Source organism: Anser anser (assembly GCF_964211835.1).
Source record: "Anser anser genome assembly, chromosome: 3".
In the NCBI taxonomy this organism is placed as follows: Eukaryota; Metazoa; Chordata; class Aves; order Anseriformes; family Anatidae; genus Anser; species Anser anser.
In genome coordinates, this window is record NC_139722.1 from 2,388,309 (window position 1) to 2,411,336 (window position 23,028).

The 23,028-nt window shown below is 43.5% G+C and overlaps 1 protein-coding gene across 22 annotated transcripts in view; it reads left to right on the forward strand.

Moving 5' to 3' along the window:
- The window catches only part of HMBOX1 (homeobox containing 1), a 119,308-nt gene that overhangs the window by 66,022 nt on the left and 30,258 nt on the right, over window positions 1-23,028 (forward strand). For all 22 annotated transcript variants that reach the window (XM_083828649.1, XM_083828650.1, XM_083828651.1 and 19 more), the window contains 2 exons: window positions 1,096-1,206; window positions 8,137-8,290. In XM_083828649.1, coding sequence (XP_083684775.1) covers window positions 1,096-1,206; window positions 8,137-8,290 — 265 coding nt within the window. The remainder of the gene's footprint in view (window positions 1-1,095; window positions 1,207-8,136; window positions 8,291-23,028) is intronic.

Here is a 23,028-nt window from a genome sequence, read left to right on the forward strand (position 1 = left end):
TGAGAAAGATCTCATAATCATATTATGATTAATAAAACCTTGGCGCATCTCAGGAGGGGAGAGGCGGTTTGATTTCTGCCTGAAAAGCAGCCTTCTACCTGCCTTAGCGCTGGCACCAAGCAGGTGTCGGCACAGGTGGTGCTCAGCAATATATTGTTACTCGGAGCACCTCCTAAAAGTTGAATTCTCGGGAGAGTTTAGATGTTGTTAACCCTTCCTGAGAGCTGAAGAGCCTGGTGGAAGCACAGGGAGCCCTACTGCCTGGGATATAGCTGCAGTTATTCAGCAAATAATTTTCAAATGAACATACAGTTCCCCTCCTAGCGCACCTTTAAACCTCTTGCTTTATTTGGTTCCTCTCCTGATCGCTACATTTCCCTTTCTGCACTGATCTTTCATTTGGTGGCATGCTTTGGAAACAGTGGTGTTAATTTCCGGGTTCCTTCCCCCTTTAACTATTTTCTCAGAAGTCTTATTTTAAAAATTCTGGAACTTTTTGTCCCTAATCCTGCCTGGATATGTAGGGTTTGAATCCTGCTTTGCCTTGCTGACGGGCAGCTGCCCTTTCTGTTTTGTTTCCTGGCTGTTGTTACAGCAGCTGCTAGCTGCCTCGCTGCATTTCTGGGGTGATTTGATCCATATCACATAAACCGTTTCTGCATTTATCTCCCTCCTTATTCTAGCACTGAATGATAAAAATCTCCCAAGGATCATTCCCTGCGTATAATAGTGGGTAAGGGACTTGTTCCCAGTTCGCAGATGAAGAACTTTTTGAACCGGGGAAGCTGTGGTTGAGAATTGGCCAATTCAGTCGTCAGCAGATTCGGCTTCCCAATTTGTGCCCTACTTGCCTGGAGGCTGACTGTGCTGAGCCCGGGGTGAATCCTGAGCGGGGCTGAGGATAGCAACGGGGAGAAGCTGAAGCGGTTAGGGATGGGGGAAGAAGCTTGAACTCTACTTTTTCTGTGATTGAGCCATTAACATTGAGTTTCTAGGCTTTGTAAGACAACATCCTTTTGTCGGTATATAAACCACTTTAAATATTTTTAAAAGACCAAGTTTTCTCTTCCTCTTTGTGTTTTGTTTTTCCTCCAGGTATCAGTCAGAGCCGGATCTCCCATTGGCTGTTGCAGCAGGGGTCGGACCTGAGTGAACAAAAGAAAAGGGCATTTTACAGATGGTACCAGCTTGAGAAGACAAATCCTGGTAAATAAATTCACCCTAAACAGCTCCTGCTGTTCTATTTACGAAAAAAAAAAAAGCCTTTTGTCACTGGTTTTGATTATTACTGATCATTTACTTGGTGGTGTACTGACAAGGTGTTCCCTCTGACCAGTTTGCTCCTTAGGAATAAATCTGAGCTTTGCTTGCAGCAGTTGACCTAAAACCAAGCCGTCCATAGGTGTCTGTCCAGCTGCTCTGGTGTGGTTACTCGCCCTGTCGTCTCACCACTGGCTTAAGAGTGAACAGAAAGAAAACATTAATAATGGCTCCATAATATAAAGTCTGAGCAAACTTAAGCATTTCAGCTGAGAGGAAATTTGGGATAACTTCAGAGCGTTTGGGGTTGTAGCTCAAGCTCGTGGAAGGGAGCTATCGTTGATAGCTGGAGATGTCTCTCTCGAATCCCACCTGCTTCTCCAAATCTCAAAACAGATCTTGAATGTATAACAAGAAATAAAGCTCGGCATTGTCTGTGACACACCAACAATCTTCAAAATCAGTTGAATTAATTTCCTTGCATTGTTTTTCTCCGTAGATTTTGTTTGACCACAATTCTTATTATTCCCTTTAATGGTTTTGTTGTGAAGATCAAAATATTTACATTTAATTTTCTTTAAACAATGGCATGATTAAATTAACTGTAATTGTTTCAAGGAATTTAAGACTTAGCCTCTCTAACATGAATTTGGCTTCAATATCCAGAACTCTGTTAAGAAGAATTCCAGTGAAAACAGATCCTCAAGACTTCTGCTTTGTGTGTGAGCTGTAAATCAAGAGGCTCCAGCTGTCAATTGGCCTGAGAATACTCTAGCTTAAAGTTGGGTGGGTTCAAAGCCAGAGCCAAGCCTGTCCTTTCTGTTAAGCATCTAGAAAATGCTGTAAGGAATGAATGTGCCAAGGGTTGTGAAGTGCTGACAAGCTGCAGGGATCGCTAAGGAGCCTTGATTTTCACAGCGCTTGAAACTTTGATACCAAGGAGCAGCAAAAGTCCTGGAAACCTTTCACTACCAGCATCTTTGTAAGCCTCGTGTTGTACCCCATGAATTAACTCTCAGCCATTTCCCTCTGACGGAAAATAACGCCTCCAAAGTAGTGGATAAAACTGGAGGTTTCTTCAGAAGGTGTATTTTAGGGGAAAAAAAATAATAAATTTCCTCTCCCAGCAATGAAAACTGCATGGATTTTTCTACAACTTTGCATCTTTTCTTTCCAGTGTTGTTTGGAGCTGTTTAAGGAGTAGTGTTCTGGTATTCTGCGTTGGGAAAAGAGAATCCTTAGCACAAACTCAGTACTGAAGTCTTTACTTCTCCCTCCTAGCCTTCTTTCTCTCCCTTTATCCACAAGCTCACGTCTTGTTTGTCCTTTCAATCTTGAGAAGTGTCTGAGGAAGGAAAACTAGCAACGCTGAAGTTTACAGCTTCAATTGAGACGAATCGACATTAACCTCTACTCGTCTAACGCACTGTGTCGCTGAGGTCTTGGTTCACTTTTCTTTGTGCACACATGGGAAAATTTCTTGAAGAGTGGTTATTTGAGTTTAACCTTTTTTTCAAGGCAGAGGTATTAGACAGCATTTTCAAGAAGTGTAAAAGGCAGAATGGCTCCTCTGCCTATGCCAAGGGATTATTTGGATGCATTTAAATTCTCTTCAGAACCAAATAGCGCTTGGTTTATTTTTAGAGGCTGAGGTAAGGGTGGGGAGGCTTAGTTTTCCTGTAGCTGTTGGCGAAATCTAGTTGAGGAAAATGTGATTGTATTTATTTATTTATTTTGGGTTAATCCACTTCCTTAAATTATCGCCATCTACTATATTGCAGGTCAGACTGGCCAGCCAAGAGCGTGCAATTAGCATGCAGATGTGCAAGTGTATGCAGTGTGCTGTGGAAGATACCAACCTTGTCCAAAGAGTCCTAGATTCAAATTACTGTTACGGAACGAATTTGGAGCCTAAATTTTGGATGATAGTTGCAGTATCCTATAATTCCTGGACTAGACTGGCTATTCTTTCTTCTGGTTGCCTTCTTTAGAATCAGAAAATGAGAAAGTCATTGGAGTCACAAAGAAGGGAAATAGTTGTTGCAGTGCTAGTCACCCTCTGCAAAAGACTGCCCTCCTCTGATAAAAACTTAAGTCATTAAGTGAGCGGCATGACTTTTTTCTAGTTGCTGACTTACTCAGAAGTAAGTACCAAGACATTTGGTTTTCTGGTCTCATGTCCCATCTTTCCTGATTCCAGCTTCTGGGAGTAAAATCTCAGTCCTTCTCCTTTGTGCAGCAGAACTGGAATCTATCGCTCAGGAGCATGTCATGTGTGAGTTACCCAAGGGCAAAGTCAGGTCTCTGGGAACTTTTAGTTCCCTCATTTGTTTCCTCATTTGTTTAATCCTTATTTTGGACTCTGGGGGCCTTCAGACCAAGTCCATTTTCTGACAATTCATTTGTGTAGCAAGTAAAAGAAAACTTACGATTGAGACAATTTTGCAGGACCACGACACCAGATAAAATCAATTTGTGAACTGCGAAGGAAGAATTGTTTTATGAGGAAAGGACTGGAGATCCCTTGGCAGACCTTTCCTTGGCTCTGCTAGTTTTCTGTACAACTTTTAGCAAACGATTTCCCGTTTGCACCGCACTCTCCCCTCTGCTAGGTAAAGATGAGACTTTCTTGTGCGTGACTTGCCTGTAAGGTCCTCACAGCAGGGGCTGGCTTTTACTGCACCGAGCCAGGAATTTCTAATAATACATGGGACAAAAAATAACTTCTAAATGCATCAAAAGAGATTTTCATTTTCTCTTTTCAAATACACGATGGTGGCGCATAACGCTTTCAAATCATCCACCAGTAGCCCTGCATCTGCTAACTGAAGGACTTCGTGTCACGGTTTTGAGGCACTGCTGCTATTGAGACGTTGCTAGATGCTGCTCCTCTGCAGAAAGGACTCGGCAGTTCCACCAATCCCATTATTTTCCAGCTTGCTTTGGCCTCCAGAACATGCTCTTTGTTGTTTTCTTGCTTTTGGTTGCTTGTTTGCATGGATAGTTCCTGTATTTCTCGTATCTTCGGTGGCAGTTGTTCAGACAACAGCAGGTCAGAACGGTGCAAAAGAGACCGAGTCTCATGAATCAGGAAAGAAAAAACCTTTCTGCTGTAGGCAGAGCTCAAAAATGTCTTGATCAATGTTTTCCTGGTAGGAGTAATGTCAAAGTTAACAGCAATGCTGCAAATTCCAATGTACCAGTGACCGTACTTTTTTCTGGAAAGAGTTGCCAGTTAGGGTGAAAGGCGTTTTTGTCTCGAGGGGAAGAAGTCAACGCTAAATACTAGTGTTTGAAAGATCTTTAATCCAATTAACGGGGATACTTTTCATTTAGATCGGGCATTTTTTGGACAGGCACCACGTCTCTCGTGTTTCGTAGAGGACTGGGAGCGTTTTGGCAGTAGATAAATAGGATATATTTCAGAAGCCAGCATATGACCGCATTGAGTCCTGTAGCGTTCTGATGATTTTTTCCGAGCTCCTGTCTTTTAAGTAAATAAATACTTCTTTTTACGCTGGTAGTTAGCCTGATTGGTTTGGCTGGCGCTGGGTCTAGGGCAACGTGGAAAGTTCGTCGTGGAGTAACTTCAGCGTTTCTTTTGCCTCCGTGCACTGCAAACTGGAGCTGGCACCTAGAAATGATGGGCTGAAGTTGCAGATGGATGTGGCCTGCTTCCAGTTAGGCTGGATGTTATATTTCTGCCAGGCCTCCCTAACAGGAAGGCAGCTGTGGTCACCTCCAAAGGAAACCCCTGTGCTTTTTCTCCTTGAGCAAAAGGGAAAAAAAGAAAGGTAGTGATTATCAAGATGTAGCATCTCGTGTGTTATTCCCACAGCAGCTCTTGTTTAGCTATAAAAGAAAAGCTTACAAAAAAAACCCGAAACACCACAGGGCTGGATGTCCCACGAGATTTGCACTGGAAATGTATTGTTAGTGATTTACAATTTTACAGAGCTTCAGAGAAAATTGTTCCTACTGTGATCCTTTCCATCCAGGCAGTGAGCTGGGTAGGGAGCGTTTTGCTGTGCAGGCTGCTGATCCCAATCCAGCCTGGCTCAGTAGTGACTGGAAGGTGTTTAGCATGCGGTCGCAGGTCAGTCTGGCTAAAAATAACGTGGGACATCTGTTCTTACCGGGGTGATGTACGGTAGGTGCTTGCTGCAAGGGCTCGCTCCCGAATGGCTTCGTGGAGAAGGCTCGAGGCTGGCTCCAGCCTTTCTGCGCATCACCCCCGAATTGCGGGGCCTCTCTGGGGCGTGGATCAGCAATTGTACGGGATGCTTTGGAGAGCAGGATGGTGTCTGGGATGTGTCGAGAGAAGGAAGGCCTTTGCCACGAGGATTTTCATTACAGAGCTAGCGCTGTGCTGTTACAAAAAGTACTCAGCATTGGCAGGTAGTAGGAGAGGGCACCGTGCCTTTTTCTCTACGAAATGCGTTCTTCCCAAACGGTTCACCTCTACACCCCGTACAGATTCGTGCTTTTCGATGCATACACTGAGACAAATTCCATACTGCATTTGCTCTGCTTGCTCTGCGGAGGAGAAAAGTTTCACTTCTTAAAAGCCGTTTGAGGGGTTTATGCAAAAAACAACAAAAATAATCTGCACTGGCAGCGAGGATGTAACTTATTAAGTTGTAAAGAAGCTGGGCGGGGCGAGGATTGCAATGAAGCTTTGGAAGAGCAGAGGAAATGGGAGCCCAGAGTGGTTGCTTAGTTGAGGGAAATGAAGAAAAACTCCAGAGCTGCCTTAGCAAATGTGGCAGCAGAGCACGTGTCGACCACTTTCGCCACTCCCAGACAGATCCGAGCACATCTCGTGCCTCTGCGTGCATTCAGATGCTTCTGTCGTGTGTGTGCGAAGCCAGTGGTGTGTACCTGTAATTCGCAGCATACTTCTCTCTTTGCTGCTGCTGCTGTTGATGGTACCCCTTGGAAAAGAGAAATAGGGAAATGGATCTGGGAAGGCTACGAAAGCAAAATAAAAATAAAAAATCTTCGGTAAGTGAACCATAGCCGCAGGAGTAAATTTGTGCTTTAAATGCAGGTATTTTTACAACCTTTGTCTGCAATATCTCAGACATTTAATATAATCACTCTTATCTTTATGTTAAGCATCCCTGATATTTCCATATTCTCCCTTTTTCTTGAGAGCATAAAAATAAAATTCTTAGGTGGGGACAGTCCATTGCTAAGACAGTGAAGGGAAAACTATTTCCTTTTCCCATTCTCCTAGACTCTTAAATACATAAATAATATTTTTTAAATTCTGGGTGCGTATTTAAAGCCTAGCAGCCAGATGCTGACCCAGCCCTCCAAACTGTGCAACTACTAGAAAGAATAGATAAGAAACTTTCCTTTGAAATGGCCCCATTTAATAAATTTAATAAATTCCCAATAAATTGGCAATGTGGGAAGTATTTAACGTGTCAGTGAAACCAAGTGATCTGTGCGGGCTGCGTAGCTGGGAATTCAGAGTCACTGTCCCTCGTGAAGGCAAGGCAGGGGTTGTGGGATTCGCTTCCTACAGCCTGCTCCTGGGGAAAGTTTTGAAATGTTTCTGGACTCCGCTACCTAACGCAGATGCGAGCCCCTGGCAGAAGGGAAAACATTCACTGTGCATTTCTGGAAAGGAACGCAGCCAAATGCAGAAATAGCTAATTCCTTGCTTTTTAACCGTAGGAATTCGTTTATTGGATAAGCTCTAAATTCCCTTAACCCCTTTTACCCTGCTATAAATTAAACGAGCTGTGGTGTTTTACTAACCCGGTATGGTTTTACGGTTAAATCCTAACCATTCTGATCGAGGCTGGGGTCCCAGGGGGCTCTCCTGTCTCAGCCCTGCTTTTACACACACGGTGCTGCACCCTTCCCATCCTCTTGGAAAAACTACCCACCAGTCTGCTTCAACGCCTGAATTCCACATGTGCCTTTTTGTTACGGGCGATGATTTAGCTGTTTATATGACTTTTTAATATTTATTTTTGCTTAGAGGAGCAGCTGTTTCTACCCCCCAGGTAGTCAGTGAGCGCAAGTCCTGCAGGACATACATACCCTGTTTCACATCCTGTACCAGCTTCCCATCCTCACCACGGGATATATGAAAGTTTGTTCCCCCGGTGTGTCTTGATTTATCTTGATTTATTAACAGAGAGCCCGTTGTGGAAGGAATCAGGGGTGAGTTTCAGAGGGCCTTTCCTGAAGGCACTGTCGAGTCCTGTCTCTCACTCGATGCTTTCCAGCTCAGGCTTCTTGAAAGGAGAAATATATCCATAGAAAGGGGACAGAAGAGGAGAGGTGTGATGTTAATCTGCTTTCAGTGACTTTTCCAGGCAGCCTGGCACTCAGGAGCCCTTATTTGCACAGGTCACAGAGCATGCTTCTATCGGCGGAGCTATTTTAAGTATTTACTCAGCTCTTTGGATACGTTGAAATACCTTTGGTATGAATTTACCCTTTGCTTCCTGAGATGGTTGTACAATTAAATAGAAACCTGCTATTTCCCATTTTGGGGCCAAAAAAAGCACAGCCTGAATAAATCCCAGCTGAGGCGTGGCTCACCCCTTCTTTACGACACTTTTCCTCTTGATGAAGACATGAACAGCATTTCCAGAGTGGCTGTCAGCAAAGAGGACAAGCTGTTACGTCTCCCTTAGATATCCGTGGTCACCTTTTTGCTCTCTGGCTTGGAGGTTGGGGACGGGGACTCCAGCTGGCTTTGTGTGCCTTTAAGGTGTCTTTGTTTGATGATGCTTTGCATGTGTAGTTTGAATGGTTTCATCATCTGTCTTGTCTTTTTTTTTTCGTGAGCAGGAGTGAGAAAATGGGCCTGATCTTTAGTGCACTAGGAAACGCAGTATTTATTGTTCGTAGGGGCTACGTTAAGCATGCGACCCGCTCCTATCCCAATAGAAGAGCCAGAATGGAGACAGACGCCTCCCCCAGTCACAGCTACCTCGGGGACCTTCAGACTACGGCGAGGCAGTCGGTTCACGTGGAGAAAGGAGTGCCTGGCTGTTATGGAAAGGTAGGTCGCTTCGGGGTTCTGCACACGGGCATTTTAAGGCCAATGCAAATATCCTTTTACCTGCTGGCTTCATTTTCATGGATGTGCTTTAGCGTCGCTCTTGCCAATGACAGTGTTGATCATGGTATTTTACGCGGTAGAGTAGGAGGAGCTATTTCAGCCTTTTTGTTGCTTGAAAAAAAGTGATGTACTCCTCTGGACACTATCTCATATTCTGTAGCTGCTAAGCTGCTGTACCTTTCCATCCAGTCTATTCCAGGCTCTGTCTTGGTGGGGTTCTGCATGCTCTTTACATTTCTCCTTCCCAATCTCTGCTTTATCCTGCTAACGTATCAAGTTATTTTATATTTGAGAGTGGAATTTCAGCAGCACCGTAATTGTTCAGGATGCAGAACTTTGCTTAAGAAGCAATAGATTCCCTATCCAAAAAGGCTCTTACAACCCTTTTACATGAGCTGGGAACAGTACAGAGCAAAGTGGATCTTTCAAACACATATGCAGAGTGGCAGGTGATCATTAGAGCTCCCAGCTCTTCAGTCCTGCAGAGACGAAGCACTCTCTGAGCCTGGACTCCTGGCTGCCGACGTGCTTTTCCTTTCCCTCTGCTTACAGTAATCTCTCTTTTGTGGATAATATCACATAATAATAAAGGGCTAGTGAACTCAAACGTAGTTTAGGGATGAATGCTTATTTCTGTTAAAGGCTAAATGGCTGGGAGGAGTTTTCTTCCCTCCAGGAGCGTGAGGAACCTCCTTTTCCTGACAGCACCAGATGATGCTCTGTGTGTGCTCTACTCCTCCCTGGTTTGCAACTCCATTGAGTCCTTGGCCAGCAGATTTTGAGGGTGTGCTTCTGCCGTTTCCGTACTGCTGCTCCTTCTTGCTTGCACGAGGGTCTTTTGAGCTGGTGAGGAGCAGGGGGCGTCTCCTTTGGACCTACCAAAATACTGAGCTCCCTCGGGAGCCTTTTGACACGCAACATGAACATACTTCTGTGAGCCTACAGGCCATCACAGGGGCTTTGCAGGGCTGAGGCCAGTAAGAAAGTGTTTGTTCCATATTCTGCCCTGGCACTGCACCGTGTTTTCAGCTTTGGCTGAACGTTTCCCCAGAGGAAATAATGTAAATGTTTAAAATTCATTCTGCCTTATTAGAGCCAGCTAATGCAGTGCCCTGGTAGTACAGGGGTCTGCATTTGTGTGGCGTCCCCCTCTGCATGGGCGGGATGATGTGCAATGGCTAGTACTTCGAACTGCTTGTATGACTGCCCTGATTGCAAGAGGCAGGATGACAAAAACGTTACTGCTCCGTGTACCTTTTGGACAGTGCCATCTTCTTGTTAACCCTGTGTGTGTGAAGTACTGGGTTGCTCTGAAGCAGAATTAAAGCCCTCTTGGGCACGGGTGTTTTTCTCCTTGGTTTCTGCCTGCCCTAAGCTGCAATTACTACTGTGATTTGCTGTTTGCATCGTGATAGTGCCTTAGACTCTTTGTGCTAGGTGCTGTGGAAACACAGAGCAGAAAGAGAAAGCTAAGCAAGCAAGCAAGCACTGCTCTTTCCTCCTCCAGATCTCTCCTAAAGCCAGTCTCTGCTCTGACACTCGAAGTCAGACAACCTGTACTGGTTTGGTACGTGTCTGTTAGAAAGGTTTGTGTATTAAAAGAAGCAAAGTCGGTGTTGATGTTGGAAATCATCAAGCACTGTATGCAGATGCGTAATCACCCGATCTAATTTTTCGTTGCTCTCTTTCTCCTTTTAGCCACTCTTGGTTTTGTTCACTGCATCTTGTCTCGTGCTCTGTAAGGTATTGACTGCCGGAGGTCTCTTATTCTGTGGTTACGTGGAGACTTCTGCCACGTTGCCTTAATCCTGGCTTTAATCATCATTCGCCAAGCCCTTGAGAGGTCACCGCAGGCACAGCGTTTCACAACCTCGTGTGTAGGTTCTGGAAAGCGTGGCCGAGAGTTTTACTAGAGGCAAGAATACAGTAAACTCGAGCCGTGGTAAAAGCTTTGTATGGCAATAAAACTACACCATAAAGCAAGTCGGGAATATGGTTGCTTAACTGTGCGACTTTAATAGGCCTAGCGGAGCCGTAAGGATGAGCTCTTTTATGTGACAAGTTTTGAAACAGTGGGAGGAAAACGCTCTCGTGGGAGCCCCGGGGAGAAGCTAGCTAATTTCTGTTACAAGTCACCAGAGTCCTCCAGTAACACGCCTCGGAGCCCCGGCCAGGCTGGAGGTAACCAGACCCGCAGATGTCTCGAGCGGCTCAGGTTCGCTTGGTGCCATCGGGTCAGGAAGCAACATCTGGCCCCCCAAAACAGTGTTGGGCATTGCGTGTGGTCTGGTGCCAGCTGGTAATTTGCGTTCTCCTCTAAAGGATTAGGTTTTGACTGGGAGTGGAGGCATCTTACTTGGTTTGATGGGATACAGTCCTTAATTAAATGTGTTTCATGGTGTTGTGTTTCTGTCCTGCAGCACCCCGATGCGCTTTGGGTGCATGCAGGGATTTAGGCACCTAATTCTGAGCTGCTTTTTGGGGTATCTCAGCAAAGTGCTTGTCTGGCTATTCAGCAACGAGAAGCAGGGATCTAGAAGTTAATTCCAACACTCTGCTGCAGCTCAGGAGGGGTACGTGAGCCCTTCTAGCTACGAGAAAGAAGCCTTCTGCAATGACACCTAACTTTGGTGATTCAGCTAGGTGCCTAAAGGAAGGGGGGCTGAGTCTGGACATCAATGGAAACTCCTGTGTAGGTGATGCAGAACTACTTTTTGCCGTAAACTTCTGAAAAGTGGCTGTGAAGCTGTATAAGCAGATTTTGGATGAGGATCAAAGTCTCGGGCTGCTATGTGAGTTAATTGTGGGATGCGCTTTTGACTTGGAATCAGTTGGTATGAAATGCAGTTGGTAGAAGTCAGCGTGTCAAAGCAGCTGAGAGCACTTCAAGGGAAGAATCTGAATGTGATTGCAAAAATTAGAGAGATTCACTTCCAGCAGGCTCTCCAACTGAAAACGCACAGCACCGCTCAGGATTTGGTCCATGAACTGCTTGAGAAGGGTGAGGGTTGAAGGCTAGTTCCTCTGTTTTTAAAGATGCAAATCAGCGCTAATTCCAACGCAATTAATTATTACGTCGGTGCCAACCTGATGTAATTAAGATTATAGTTAGGGCCACCGCATGTATTTAAATGTCTGATGTGCATAAGTGTCTGTATGTAGGCTATGTGTATTAAAGAAACTAATTGGTTTATACTGGATTTCCAGAACGCTGTTTGCGGTTCCTGTAATTCAATTCTGCAATCTTTACTGCTTTTTTGGAAATTCTCCCAGGATGGTTTATTAGTCGCTAGGCTTAGATTTCGGACAATAGATTCAGAAGGTCTCTTTCTCCCTTTCTCTCCTTTCTATTTTTTTTTTTAATATCGCTCCGAATATTTATGCTCTGAAGGTTAAGAGGAGCAATAGTTCCAGAAAGTAAAGTTCTATATTTAACTGCAGACTAGGTGTGGTTCAGACAACTGCAGTGCAAGCTCCCTCTTGCTGCTGTGCTAGTGATATCAACCTTGACCTGTTCTCTTCTTGAGCCTCCTCCTCATGAAATATGCTGAGTTTTGTGAGCGGTGATGTTGTTGTGTGGCTCACCCTCCTTGGGGAATAGAGCTACGACTACAACAGTCCTTTCCATTGAAACCGGAGGTTAAACTTGAAAGTCTGTTGCTGGTTCAATTTCGTGTTCTCCTTTGTCACATCTTGTCCCAAAGATTTTTTTTTTCCCTCTGCTTTACCTCTTTTCAACCCCTCTCGTTAGAACTATGAAATTGAAAATCCCCTTAGGGTTTTTTTCTTTTTTAATGAAGCTGTGTCGTCTTGTCTATCTTTTTTTTTTTTTCTCCTTCTTTAAGTTATTTGTGCTTCTCCTATAATTGTATGTTGCAGTTGAGGTTTATCTTCTTTTTCAGGCAAATTGTTGCTAAAAAACCGTCTAAGATTGGCAGCAGAATCAATGGCTATACCCGTTTTAAGGCACCCATGCTGAATGCCAGTGCAGACTGATGGGGGGAGGGCTTGAGTGTTGTTTAAGTATATGTTTTATCCAAATATTAAATTGAAATAACTATGAATTCTGCTCTAAACAAAATGAGTAATTCATTAGTTGAAAATATTTCAGTTTGTCTGGAGAGGAGGGACTTTTTTGGCTGAGGGTTGCTTTGATTTGCGTGTCTGTATATTTACTGTAACACTTTTCTTTGCTCTCAAAGCAAAGATGTAAAGAAATATTTAGGTTAAATAAGACTAAATGATACCGATCCCTATTATCCCCATTTCACAGGTGGCAAAATGGAGTCAGGTGCTCCACTTGGCTTTGTGATCCACGGCAACTTTATTCATAAAAGAAATGGGTTTAGATTTCCCAAGATACGGAGGGTATCGTTTCGTGATAGAGCTGAGCTGAATTAACAGTTTGTCACCATCTCATCCTTTAGGTGTTATCCTGTCTCATCACCCTTCTCGATTCCTCCTCCTCAGTTTCCCTACTCCTGCCACCCTGCATTGTGCCAGATATGTTTCTTGCCTGATGGAAATACCAGCCAATTCAGCTCGGTTCAGAAAAAAGAAATACTTTTTCCCTTCGTTACAGTGAATTGATTCAGCTTGCCATGCAATGGGGGCATGCCAGGACTGGCTCAGGGCAAACGACAGGAATGCACGACGGAGAGAGCAGGGAAGGGAGAGCTTAACAGAAACATGTACAAATTTTCTGTGATTATTGTTGTTGTTGGTTTGCTTGCCTGTATTTTGTTCTGGTTTTGTTTGTTTGGACTTGGATGAGTTGGTTAAAAGCGTGGTCATCCTGGCAGTTGCGCTGGCATTGTTGAAGATGCGTCCTTAGGTTTTTTCTGAGGAGCAGGAATGTATTCCTGGTACAAAAAAAAGACAGGGATCTCCTGGAAGGAGTCCAGCGGAGGGCCACAAAGATGATACGGGGCCTGGAGCAGCTCCCCTGTAAGGAAAGGCTGAGAGACCTGGGGCTGTTCAGCCTGGAGAAGAGAAGACTGAGAGGGGATCTCACCAATGTGTATAAATACCTGAGGTGTGGGAGACAGAGGGATTTGGCCAACCTCTTTTCAGTGCTCTGTGGGGACAGGACCAGGGGCAATGGCCACAAAATGGAGCCCAGGCAGTTCTGCACCAACACGCAAAAGAACTTCTTCCTGGTGAGGGTGATGGAACACTGGGACAGGCTGCCCAGGGAGGCTGTGGGGTCTCCTTCTCTGCAGATATTCAAGGCCCGTCTGGACGCCTGCCTGGGCAGCCTGCTCTAGGGAACCTGCTTTGGCAGGGGGGTTGGACCCGATGATCTCTCGAGGTCCCATCCAACCCCTACAATTCTGTGGTTACCCTGGTGTCGCTGCCAAACTTGTTGTCTGATTCAACCACGTTGGAGTCTTGCTCCCTCTTTGCATCAGGCCCAAGCTGGCTGCGAAAGTCATCTTCGTGCCCAAACCAAGCCCCTGCTGTTTCTCCATCAGCTGCACGGTCACTTGCAGGACATTTAGCCTTGCCTGTCCTCCTGAAGAAGCGACTTCTGCTGTGGTCCCAGCCCGGTGGCGCTGGGCTGGGCCAGCGGAGCCCTGTGCATGGTTCTGGCCCCGAGCGCTATCAGGGCTGACATGCCTTATTAGAAATTCTTCCGATTGTGAAAGCGCTATTACTGCTGCTCTCCCCAGCGCTGGGGCTTCCACAGCTTCCCCGGGGAAAATGAGAGCTCTATTAGCTCCTGAAATTCAGTTAGGAAATTTTCTTAGTTAATTTCATCCCATTACTCTTAGTTATGTCTTCTAGCAGAACCTTAATACCGGCCCCATAGGGGATCTAAGTTTCCTGTGCAAGGCTTTGGAGGAGATTTAAGTTTTGGATTCATTGTGTTTCTCCCTCTTCAGGCTGACAACAGAGCAGGAAGTAATGTCTTTCGGTCTCTTCCATTAGGCTCGTATATTGTTAAAACCAGACCATCAGTTTCTCATCAATGTAACGATGTCCACCAGTTGGCTCGGAAATTCTGCTCGTTTTCCTCGGGTTTGTTGGAGCGAGCGCTGAGAGTTGTGCCGCTGCCCCTCGGATGTCATTGAACCTTTCTCTGACTCCGTTCTCGACTGTAAAATATCTGGTACCTGTTTGGGAGACTGCACCAGAGCAAACAAAGGTACGAGCAAGAAGCTAAAAGCCTATAACCTTCAGGCTACCAAGGAAGATTTGTGTTCGGCATTAAGAAAAACTTTCTGTCTTTAAGGATGGTTGAGCACTAAGGTTATCCACAGAAATTATGGAGTCTTTCTGAGGAGCATATTAGCTAAAAACCTGTCAGGATTCTTCTGATACACTTGATCTCAGCGGAGAGGGAAACGTCGAGTGACTTCTTTGCATTACTTTCCAGCTCCTTCTATTCTATTATAAGGTGTTTGTTAGTCAGCAAGTCGCAGTGGGAGGTTTAACTTCATTAAGTCCTTTGAGACCTGGGAAGGGAATTTTTTTTAGGATCTTTATTTTCTGTTCATGCTCCTGAAGGGCTTTGAGATCTGTGAGTACAGACACTTCTGCAGAGGCATTCAGCAAAGTTCGCTTTACAACTTAGGCACAAGCAAGATCATGTTATTATCTGAAAGTTCAAGTGGTTCGACTCGGGGTCATTGCTGTATGTCTTCATAAAATGCAAGAGCAGCCATTTTATGCTTACTGCACCGCATTGTTCTTATTTTGCATTAGATCAAGCCACGTTCCCTCTTAGACATGCATAATATGCAAGCTTCCTATTCTAATCAGCTGTAAGCAAATCCCAGTTGTTTGGCAGAAAGCACGCAGTAAAATGTAATACTAGGATGTCTGTCCAAAGTGCTCACCAGCCGCTGGTCTCTTGAAGGATCCAGCACCTAATGAGTTATTTTTCTTCTTCAGGGAGCTCAGGTGCTTTTTGTATCTTTGTTCTCTCCATCTCCTTTTTTTAATAATAATAAAAGAGATCTGTGGGAGGGGCAACTCCTTGCAGCAGACTCCGGGTAATTTTTTTTTTTTTGCCAAGGTCAAAATAACTGAAAGCAACATTTGCAAAGCGAGCCTTGTCAGTCTGACCTGTAACAGCACTGTCTGATGCAATAAGCCCATATTTCAAGAGAGGGAATTCTTCTCTAGCCCAGATACTCTGCATTTCTGCAGGGCCAGTTGAGATATTCAGAGTTCTGTCTCCTGCTCATGAAGGTCAGGAGCAGGATCTCACCCTAAGCTATGTCATTGTCTTCTCATAGAATCACTTTGATTTCACATGAGCATCCCCAGCCTGTAGAGCTGTGTCGGGGCATTGCATGTGGGGTGGTGTGCAGGCAACCTCAATTCATCCTGAGTTCCTGCTGGGAGAACACAAATGTGTCATGGCACGTCCGATAGACCACCCTGAATGATAGGCTGCGTAATAACCACCCAGGTCAGCCTCGTTAAAGAGCATCCATGTCCTTGTGCACCTTTTCCAGCTCCATCCTTTGGCACAAAGGCTGATTTTGCAACGTCTGCCTGTACTGCACCGAGCACCGCGGGGTTCTGGCACCTGACTGCTGCTTGGAGGCTTGGCAGTAACGCAGTGATGATGATGATGGTGTTTGTCATTCACAGAATCACAGAATCACAGAATCGTCTAGGTTGGAAGAGACCTCCAAGATCATCTAGTCCAACCTCTGACCTAACACTAACAAATCCTCCACTAAACCATATCACTAAGGGCTACATCTAAACGTCTTTTAAAGATCTCCAGGGATGGCGACTCAACCACCTCCCTGGGCAGCCCATTCCAATGCCTAACAACCCTTTCAGTAAAGAAGTTCTTCCTAACATCCAACCTAAACCTCCCCTGGCGCAACTTTAGCCCATTCCCCCTCTTCCTGTCACCAGGCACATGGGAGAATAGACCAAGGTTCTTTCTACCTTTCCTCCGTGGTCAGGAGCTAGCTCACACATGTCTAGCAATCGTACATTTGCGGACAAAACCTCTTCTCTCTTACTCTAATTTTCTTAAAACCCTGCTATTGCAGCTGTGGGTATTCTTATTATTCACATAAATATGTAATTCCTTCTAAATGCTGTGAAGGTCTTCAGGGTACTTCATGAGAACTAATTAGTACCTAGTTCCATTTGATATGCTAAAATATGTTTAAAAACTTGGAGGTCCCTTTTGCCTGAGTAGAAGAAGGAATCTGAACGTTGCATTACATGGCATTTGCCTTCCCATGATCATTCATTTTCTATACTACTATTAATGTACTGCTTATTTATCTTCAGTCTGCACTAAACATTCCTTCTCTTACCTCTTCTCATATGGAAAGTCTTTCCTTGCCTCTAATAACAAATGTTATTACTCTTCTCTGGACCTTTTCTGTTTCTTCTGAGCAACTTGCTCTAGGCAACCCTGCCTGAGCAGCCAGGTTGGACCAGGCGACCTCCAGAGGTCCCTTCCACCCTCAACCATTACAGAATTCTGTGGTTCTGCATTTTAATTTTTAGTGGTGCAGGGCAGGGGAGAAAGGACTGGAGCAGTACTGATTACTGTATTTCCAGAGGGAATATTCCAACTTATACAGACAGCAGAATCTGATTCCTGTTGTTCTCTGACCTTCAGCCTAACAGCTGATTTTTGCTGATCATTTTTGTATATTGATTGTAAGTATGTTTTCTTTGAGTAGTCCGCAATGATTTGTGAGTATTTTCCTTAATGGTTATAACTAATTTAGAACCAGTTGGTGTACATGAGTAGTTTGTTCTGTACTGTGTGCATTACTCTGCTTTTTGCAAAGAGAGCTAATGAAGTTCAATTGTGGGTGTGTTTAGATATTTCTGAAATTTATGGCAATGATCTGCTTTATTTGTATCTAAAATAAATCTTTTACTTTCCAGAACATTAAGTAATGCCACTTTTAATTACAATCTTTTTAGGTCACAACTTCTTTGAGCCAAGGACTGTATTTTGTTCATATACAGAACGTACTACAGTGGGCTCTCTACAGTCATGCTGGGACCTCTAGATGCTGCTTGCTCTATGTGCAGTGTAAAACTAAAGTCCTGCGCTGTGGATTTCTCTCTGTGAGCTTTCTTCTATGCCAGCACTAGACTTCTTGGAATTCTTCTTCCTATGATTATCCTGCTTAAAGTACGCAGGATCGAATAGTAACAAAAAGCTCGTATTAATTAGCTACACCATTATTTTCTTACCTGTATCTTTGGATGTGCTCTGGTACGAGGATGTAACAGTTTTACTCTACTATTTCCATGTCTGTACTGAGAGATCTTGAGACAATGCTGGGGAGTGTACTCAGTTTTTGACAGCAAAAACTTTTTTGACTTCTGGGAAGTTTAGCAGATAGTGCAACAGCAAATGGCTCCCTGGGCAGTAACGAGCACAAGTGATCGTAAAGCTGTGATCATTCTTTTTGGCTCTTTTTCAGCTTACTTAACCTCCTGAGAATGAACTAGACAAAACCTGCCAAGGAGGGTCGTTGCAGGTCCAAGTTCAGCTAAAAGGGACAGTCATCGCTCACAGGGAGATTTACCTGACCCGCGTGTAATACTATCCATGGAGTAAGCCCACTTAAATGAATTACAAAATTAACATCTTGAGCATTCGGATGGAATTAGTGATCAGGTTGGCTCCTTGTCACTTCGTATTTTGATGCAGCCAGCTGTCAGCATGGGGTGCCCATGAGCACCGTCCAACTCAGCTCACTGCTGGATGTGCCCATTTCTGGTTTCTAGAAGGATGCAAACTCTTTGTGCTGACTCTCGCTGCAGCTACTCTCTGAACAGAGTCCAAACCTACCTCAGTGAAAGGAAATTCTGTGCCATCTAGTAACAGATGTGAGGTCTTTATACAAGTAATAAACAGAGTAATTACAAGGAGAAGTGAGGGAGCAAAATTCCTAAGTAAAACTCTTAAGTATGTTGCATCATGTATTTATGGGCTCTTGGTCAGACTGTGGAGCACTTTAAACAGACTAAAAAGAATGTGTTATCAGGGAACCATATGGGCTTTAACCACAAAAGTCACTACCACATCCTAGATTCTTTTTTATCCTTTTCTTTTTCTAGTCCGGGATTGCACAATTGACCTTTTTTTTTGCTTGAGTTTCCTTCAGAGCATGCATAACTTTTAATCTGTTTTGAATACTGCACTGTTTGTGAGGAACTTTGTCAACAAAATAGAAAATGTGGAGCTGTTCCAAAGAGCTTTTTTAATACGATTTCCTTATAAACAAAAAAATAAAAAGAAGAAGAAGAAGAAAATAGGGTACATAAGAACAAAACATATAGAAAAGGTCATCTGATTTGTTGGTGATTATGTACATAGGCTGGCGCTCTTTCGGTTTCTAAATGCTCCTTGATATTCTCTTAATCACAGGAGCATTGGGCTGGGACTTCCTGTTTCATGTCCAGCTTCTCGTTTCAGTCAACCTTTATTATATCCTTTTCAGAAACTGATTAAATTCTCTATCTTACAAGCAGATATTGCCAAGGGTACAAAAGCCTACTGGGAGACTCCTACCCAGCAGGCTTTTATTCTTTCAGCAGTTAAAAATCTACGTTCCTGAGATTGTCTGTAACCAGCATGTACCCATCCTTCTTGGATCAATATTATCATTTAACTAGAATAGATCCTGACCTCCAGCTCTTGTCTCCAGTGTTGACCCTCTTCATCCTTGATGTATTTATGGTAAACCATAACCTCATCTCAGCCTTGAGGTTTGCTCAGGTAAAACAAGCTGTATCTCTTGCAAGACAGAGAATTCCATTCCTCTGCTATCCTGATTGCTCTGTGGTCTGATGAGTTTTAAATTCACCTTTCTTGAATGTGTGACTAGGACTGTGCATCGTCCAGGTGAGGTCGTGTGATGGTTTTCTTTCTGTACTGGAAATAGCCAGCATGCTGATAGAAATATCCAGGTTTTGCTTTTTTGGTGGTTTTGCTGCACTGTGTCTTTCAGTCATACTACAGTCACTTAACAGGAAACGATCTTTCTATTCCAGCTGGTGATACTTTTGTGTACATAAGAAGCTGCTGTTGTTCCCAAACTGTACCCTTACATACTGGACTCTTAAATTTCTCTCTAGTTCTTGCCCTCAGGTTTGTCTGTTTCTTTTTATGATGCTCCAGTTCTCTGTATTGACATGGCTTCTGACTTTGTCATCAGCAGATTGCGTTACCTTGTTCAGACTTCGTGGCAAGATCACTAAGTGTTTTCATTCTTAAGATACTCCTACGATGATACTTGAGAAATACCACCGATAACCTCCTTCCAAGCCATTATTTTCAATTTTCAGTCCAGTTCTTAAGGCAACTATCTCATAATTATACGAATCATTATTATTAATAATTTTCCATTTGTCCTTGTATCAAATGCTTTGCTGAAGTCCCCAAATGATAAGAATAATTGATTTTTCTAGACAGAGAAATACCGTCAAGAACTCCTCGGTTGCTTTTAGAGTATTACTACCAGTGCTGTTTTAGTCATACCTCCTAAAGAGCAGATGAGGCTGTCCCCAGGGAGCTTGGCTTTTCTGAGCTGCAGTGGCAGTGACATTTAAGAGGAAGTACATGGTAGAAATCACAGCTCATGTTATAGAGTACAGATCCAGGAGTCGGGAGCTGTGGATTTATTTCATGGCTCTGCAGCTGCTTTCTTGTGTGTGTATCTCTTAACTTTGCTGTTCTCCCACTCTTAAATTCTTCTGTTAATATCTGAAAATTAAATTCATTTTTCTGCTTTGTGTCTGTGCAACACTTAATGCAATAATAGTTCTGGTCCAGGTCTTGAAGGTACCAGGCATTAGGAAAAATACATGTGATGAGTCCAAAATCAGAAGCTTTGATCCTCAGCTTCTTGACTTTATGCCCTGGATATCCTGCAAGAATTGGCCTTACCTAAGGCTTTGGATTCTGTAGGGTCCTTTCATTAGTTTAATCAATTTTTATTTCCTGAAAATGCAGCAACAATGATGGCTGGCCGTGCCCTCCAAAGCTAAGCTAAGCTGAGTCCGGTCAAGTACTAGAAATTGTAAATAAAAACCTGTGGACCTTTGGGGGGAAAAGGCTAGTGATTTAGCAGTGCACAGGAAGTTGTCAGCTCAACCTAAGCTTTATCACAAATGTCATGGTTGGTATTTTTCCTCTCGTGGAGGCTTAGGACAAAGTGTGACTTAAAAGCTTCACAGCCAGGAGGAGTATAAAATTCTGAAAAACATGAGCACGCCGAGACTTAACTAGCAAAAACCTGGGGGACCTTGCTGCTTACACATGGCATTCTGTATATATGTTTTTTTTGTGATCCAGTGCTGAACTTACCACTAAAGCACAGTTTTGAGGCAAGGATAGACTATACTTTTAGAAATACCTTACTTCAGATGAGCAGAAAACTCAAGATTCTGACTCTTCAGTATTTTCTGAAAGAGAACAGAATGAAGTTTTGGGTTGAGTAATGTAAAATTCAGTTCATACGTTTTTGTATTTATTTGTGTTGCCGGGTAAACCCCTGGAATCCTCTGTTGTCCTGCAAGTCATATTTCTAATAGCCACAGTTTTGGTTATGGTGTATCCCCCTGGGAAGCTGGGCTTACCAAGCAGCAAAACATGCCCTAAAAGTGGATAGGCTCTTGCTGAAGTGCCAGGGATGATTTCTGTAGGGTCTCATCACTTCTTGGAGATGTTTCATCCATCGACTGACCCTGCTTTGTGAGCACCGGCTAATCCAGAGGATGTAACTTCAATAACTCTTCCCCTGTACAAAGTTCAAAATTGTAGATGAGATGTTTGTTTCACAGATGCCTTCACAAAGGTCTGGTGTATCGTGGGGTTAAGCCCAAAGGATTTAATGCGCATAAATAGCCTTCTAGTGTGTAGGTCTCAATTTAAAAATTGCAGATAAATAAAGCAGAACAAGACTCACACGTTATTCATGCTTAGATGCCTTGTTAGGAAGAGCTTTGAAGGTGCCGTTTGCTCACACCAACTGGTTGTGGAAGTATTACAGAATAATTCTCACTTGATCATGTCTTGATGTGATGATTGCTGGTTTAAAAAAAAAATCCATCATTTTTTCCCTCTTATTTTGTGACCAATTCAGCCAGGTATGTTAGTTTTAGGAGTCTGGGACACCATTAAGTTTAAGGATAGTCGTACAAATTTCGCCATTGCGTGTCAGTGTCTTCAAGGTGCCTTAAGCAGAACGTACCTATGTGTTTGTTTCAAATTGCTAAAAAGTCCAAATCTCTCTGCTCAGAAGACAGCTGTTGTGTAATTTCAAAAATATTCTTATCACCAAATCCAATTACAAGGAAGAGTAAATCGCCACCTCTGATGTCTTAACTATTCTTATTTTAATTGTTAATTATCTCAGCGGTAGGGTGCTATAGATTAGGAGGCATAGATTGTCTCTTGAAAGTATGAGGCTTTCAGAGCTATTATCAATTAATTCTGGTTTTCAACAATTTTGGGGATAATTTTAATAGCTTGATAGGATTGTGTTAGTGCTTGAGACTGCTGTCAAAATATCAAGAAAATGACTTTTAAAAAATTAGAAACTTGTTGATACTATAGTAGCTTTGAAGGTCAGAGTTTTACACAGTCCAGTGCAAGGTGTATTTCTGATGTTTTAATCTACGTTGTGGAGATTGCTCCTGCCCAGAAAAATCGGTGAAGTGACTTTTTGAGTTTAGCCACGGATTTGTACAACCAGGGTAAATAATCGACCCTTGTGTATGAGTTTTTTAAATGTGTACTGACATGATTATGCAATTTGTGTACACAAACAGAGACTAACATGCAAAACAACAATTACAATTTACATATGTCTGGTGCTGTAAGTAATCAAGTCCTGTTGAGATCTCTCCTCCCGATTTGCACTTTCCGTGAAAAGAAGTATGAGAATGAAACTTCTGTTATAATGAGAGAGTTCAAGACTGTTCTCTTCTTTTAGAGTTCAGCAGTCCACTGGGGTTGAAAGCTAAAGCTAGGAATGAGACGCAGATTTTTAAAGAGTGAGTATTCCTAGAATTTGGTTCCAAAGCATTTTTTTTTAAAGTTATGGTAGTTCTCCATTGGGTAGAATGCAAGATTTTTACACTGGGGCTGAATGTCTCTGAAGGTCAGACAGAAGAGCAGGGCTTAGTGTCAGAATCGCTGAGAAACCTTGGGTCAATGCTGTAGAAGAGGTCAGGCTGGAGTCCCACAGTGGTTTCTTGTCCTTAAAATCCAAGGACCTCTGCAAGCCCCTAGCTAAATGATAGTCATATATGGAAAATAGTAGGGAGCTGCAACAGTTGTGTTTGTCAGTATTTTGGGGGATTTTTGGATTTTTTTTTTTTAACTTCTCTTTTGCCTGGATGGAAGATCCAGTTGAGCCGAAGGATTGCGTAGACTCAAGTCCATCAGCTCACACCCCCAGAGCAGCAGTTCTCATCCTCGGCTGATCTCAAGTGCAAAAGTGGCTCACCAGATGTTCCCCGTAGCAACTCCACTGCTGCTCACTTTTTGTGGTTGTGGAGGAAGGAGAAGGTAGTAACTTCAGAGTAATTCTCTATTCTGCCAGAGTCCCTCAGTGACAATAATATCTTTGAGCTTTAATTTTGCAGTCTGTGTTGTGGGGTGCACTGGTTGGTTGACACACATCCCGTTACTGTAGGATCTGTAGAAATAGCAGTAGATA